The sequence below is a fragment of the Belonocnema kinseyi genome, chromosome 7 (genome assembly GCF_010883055.1).
Source record: "Belonocnema kinseyi isolate 2016_QV_RU_SX_M_011 chromosome 7, B_treatae_v1, whole genome shotgun sequence".
Classification (NCBI taxonomy): domain Eukaryota; kingdom Metazoa; phylum Arthropoda; class Insecta; order Hymenoptera; family Cynipidae; genus Belonocnema; species Belonocnema kinseyi.
In genome coordinates, this window is record NC_046663.1 from 40,388,685 (window position 1) to 40,393,161 (window position 4,477).

General features: G+C 44.9%; 1 protein-coding gene across 1 annotated transcript in view; it reads left to right on the forward strand.

Annotated features, from left to right (window-relative positions):
- LOC117176428 overlaps positions 1 to 3,444 on the forward strand; it is a 3,847-nt gene extending 403 nt beyond the window's left edge. The window contains exons 2-5 of the mRNA XM_033366668.1: positions 189 to 1,317; positions 1,429 to 1,542; positions 1,648 to 1,981; positions 2,141 to 3,444. Of these exons, the coding sequence (XP_033222559.1) occupies positions 189 to 1,317; positions 1,429 to 1,542; positions 1,648 to 1,981; positions 2,141 to 3,444 (2,881 nt within the window). The remainder of the gene's footprint in view (positions 1 to 188; positions 1,318 to 1,428; positions 1,543 to 1,647; positions 1,982 to 2,140) is intronic.
- Positions 3,445 to 4,477: the final 1,033 nt, after the last annotated feature.

Here is a 4,477-nt window from a genome sequence, read left to right on the forward strand (position 1 = left end):
ATGTGGTTTGCTCAGGTGGAAACACAATTCGCGCTCGCGGGAGTACTGTTAGACGAAACAAAGTTCAATTACGTTGCCGGGAATCTAGATGCAAAATTTGCAACTGAAGTGCGCGACATTTTAACCTCTGCACCTGGACCTGAACGAACATATTAGAGACTAAAAACGGAACTCTTTAATTGACTAAGTGCCTCGCAGGATCAAAAGACACGCCGTTTGCTCGAGCATGAGGAAATAGGCGATCGTACGCCATCCCAGTTCCTCCGACACCTTCGCGACCTGGCAGGTAACGTTGTTCCAGACGCTGTCCTGCGTCCACTCTGGCTCGGTCGGCTACCTGCGTCGATGCAGGTTATCCTGGCAACCCAGAACCAAGCCCAGCTTGATAAGTTGGCACAGCTCGCCGATGCCATCGCAGAAGCAACGCCAAAGACCCGTGTTTCCGAGGTATCTGCAAATTTATCACCTTTAGAAGCCATGCTTCAGCAGCTCGCCCTTGTAACAACCAGATTTGCCGAAGTGTCAGTGACGTCAGAAGTAGCATCGGGCTCAAGAGATCGTGGCCGGTCTCCGTCTCGCGGCTGTTTCCGCGATCGCAGCAGAAGTCGATCTCGTCGAAATAATAAAGACGGTGTTTGTTGGTATCACGAAACGGGAGCAGACCTATGCGTTTTTCCACGTGCACTAACACGCGGACGACGTCCCAAAACATCGTACGAACTTTACGCGGCCAACGATTCAACCATCGCGACGTACAGTTTCGAAACACTCACGCTCAACCTCGGACTTCGCCGCGCTTACTCGTGGCGTTTTGTGATCGCTGATGTCACAAAACCGATAATCGGAGTCGATTTCTTGCATCATTATGGTTTATTGATTGACATTCGGAGTCAAAAACCCGTGTCTGAGGGACCTCGACGATTGGCTCCAGATAAATTGAAGCTGGCCAAACAGGAATTCCAAACCATGCAAGAGATGAAAATTGCTCGTACTTCGAATAGCAACTGGTCTTCACCCTTGCATATGGTACCAAAAAAGGCAGGTGAATGGCGACCTTGCGAAGATTATCGGAGACTCAACGCACGGACCATCTCGGACAGGTACCCAGTACCCCACATCGGAGATTTCGCCCAATCTCTACACGAAAAGAAGATCTTCACAACAATTGACCTTGTGAGAGCCTACAACCAAATCCCAGTTGCTGATGAGGACATACATAAAACAGCCATCACCACACCGTTCGGATTATTTGAACTCCCGTACATGTCGTTTGGCCTTCGAAACGCAGCGCAAACCTGCCAGCGTTTCGTGAATGAAGTACTTCGAGATCTCGATTTCGTTTAGTGCTATATCGATGATGTTCTCGTGGCGTCGAAAACAGAAGAAGAACACGAGCTCCACCTACGTCAAGTGCTTTATCGGTTTAAGACCTACGGAGTTCTTATCAATCCATCAAAATGTATCTGGGGAGAATGCGCCGTTAAGTTTCTTGGATACGAAGTTTCTAAGAACGGTGTTAGACCCCTTCCAGAGAAAGTGGAAGTTATTTTGAATTATCCGCAACCAAAAACAGCTAAAGAGCTACGTTGATTTGTAGGTACATTGAATTTTTACTGGATTTGCATACCTAATGCTGCAACTCTACAGGCTCCATTGAACGACATGCTACACGGTAACCTAAAAGGTAATGCAGTGATCACCTGGACTGAGGAAGCTGTCAATGCCTTCAAAGAGTCCCGGAAAAGTATTGCAGTAGCCGCTCAACTAGCTTTTCCAGCACCAGGAGCTCCTCTTGCCATTTTTTCAGACGCTTCTGATTTCGCTGTTGGAGCAGCACTGCAGCAACGAGTAAACAACGCATGGGAACCTCTGGGTTTCCTTTCGAATAAGTTGAGTACCGCGGAACGCAAGTACGGTGCCTACGACCGAGAATTACTAGCCGTATATAAATCTATTAGATACTTTAGACATATGGTAGAAGGTAGGATCTTTACTGTGTATACGGATCACAAACCTATTACATTTGCATTTCAGCAAAAAAGTGACAAGTGTTCTCCAAGATAGTTCCGATACCTGGATTTCATCGGCCAATATACCCCTGATATACGACACATATCTGGAAGCAACAACGTCGTCGCAGATGCTCTTTCCAGAATCGAAGAACTCTCAATCGGAATCGACTTTGCAGAACTTCCAAAATTGCAAAATGAGGACACAGATATTAAAACGTACCTTCAGCCGGAATCGACCTTGCACCTAGAAAAAGTCCAACTACCAGGTACCAAAGTAGCCGTCTACTGTGATGTTTCAACCCGCACAGCTAGACCTTTTCTCACAAAACCTTTTCGGCGGGTGGCGTTTAATTCGTTGCATCAATTATCGCACCCTGGAATCAAGGCCACGGTAAGGATGATAACAGAACGCTATGTGTGGCCGTCAATTAAAGTCGACTGCCGGCAATGGGCTCGCGCATGCATCCAATGTCAAAAAGCCAAAGTTTCTCGACATGTCTCATCACCTGTGGGTTCGTTTACCTTTCCTTCCAAAAGGTTCGAACATGTACACATCGACCTCGTGGGGCCTTTACCTTCTTCAAGAGGATATAAGTACCGCCTCACCTGCATCGATCGTTTCTCACGGTGGCCCGAAGCATTTCCAGTTGATGACATCCAAGCACCCACCATCGCACGAACGCTTATTGCTGGTTGGATCGCAAGGTTTGGTACCCCTCTCCGAATTACGACAGATCAAGGTAAGCCGTTCGAATCTCAACTATTCAGTGAACTCAATCACTTGCTTGGGACTCGAGATCTTCGCACAACTACTTATCATCCAGCTTCCAATAGATTGGTTGAGCGTATACATCGACCTTTAAAAGCGGTAATCCGCTGTCACCAGACTGCAGACTGGGTTGACATGCTACCAGTAGTACTGCTAGGTTTCCGAGCAGCCTGGCGAGAAGATTTGAAAGCCACAACTGCCGAACTACTGTATGGGGGACCACTGCGCCTACCTGGTGAATTTCTGGTTCCACGTTCATCAAACGACTCAGGACCCACGCCATCAGGTTACGCTAAAGAACTCCAAAGTTATTTTCAACAACTAAGACCTATTAGCGGAACACGTCATGGACAGAAAGCAGTTTTCCTTTACAAGGACCTGGTTACGTGGACTCACGTCTTACGGCGCGTCGACACGACATTCAAAAAGTCTCTTGAAGATCCTTACGAAGGTCCCTATCCTGTCGTTAGCCGAACAGACAAAACATTTGTCATCACAGTCGATGGAATAAATATCACAGTTAGTATGGACCGCCTTAAGCCAGCTTACATTATAGCTGACTCGGAGGAACAACCACATACTGCACGAGAGATTCCAGCTTCGGACAAAACTGTAGAACCAGAGAAAGTTCCAGCAGTATCACCACCTTCAAGCAAAACTTAGTCTAGCAGACGAGTCAGATTCCCGGATCGCCTTCAGGGTGGTTTCTCGTGAAGTGTAGTGGGCAATGATTTCAGTCTTTCATGTGTGATTCCACTAGTGCTGTGTTTTTGTCTTTCTTTCTCGGTTGAAAAATGTGCATTAAACAAATCTTCTTTGTACAAAAATATCCTCCCTTTTTCCTATAAGCCTAAGTCACGTCTCTTATGTTCACCAATCAGAAATGTGTATGAAAACGTGGAACATCCAATTTTTTTTAATTTGTGCTTCATAACATGTATATTATATCGTGATTCGATATTCTTATATACTCAATCACTAGCAGGGGGGTACTGTGGCGACCACCTTCCTAGCTATTTTTAATAATTATTTCCAGATATTTCTGGTTATAGTCCTAGAGAAAAGTATTGAATATTTCGAGCCGGCACTCATTTAGTTTCTTATACTTTCTGCCGGTCTCTCTGTGTCACGTATTTCATTTCAAGTTTTTCTTCGATAGTGTAAGCAAATGATATCGCCGGAGAGTTTTCAAAGGCTTTGAGATATGCGAATCGGTACGGGTACATGCCCTGTTGCCATGCCAGGCCCAGGGCGGCGAGGAATTCGTCATCGAAACCTCAGTTCGTTTCCGTCTCTCAAACTATGGGAACCTCGCTCCCATTATTCTTGATTAAAAGTGTTTTTTTAGTTATTTAAACTTCAGAGTTTAATTATTTATGCGCCTTATTCCCCCTCAAACAATTTTACAGCGTGATTTTCTTGAGAGTCAAACCCGAATTATAGCAACGACATTGTAAAAAAGTCTTTTACGATGAAGTACAATAGGTTGTACTTGTTGTCAATTAGGAATAACTTTTTGGGTTCTTTTTGGACGTCGGACTCAAGAAAAATTATCACGCTACTCATCCTCAATGTTTTGAGTGTAAACATCGGGAACTTTTTTTGGTAAATAAAACAAAAAGGCCAACGAAATCTTGTTTATTTTTTTTAGTATCCATCGACGTAATTAGCGATAACTTTTATATTTCATAGAAGA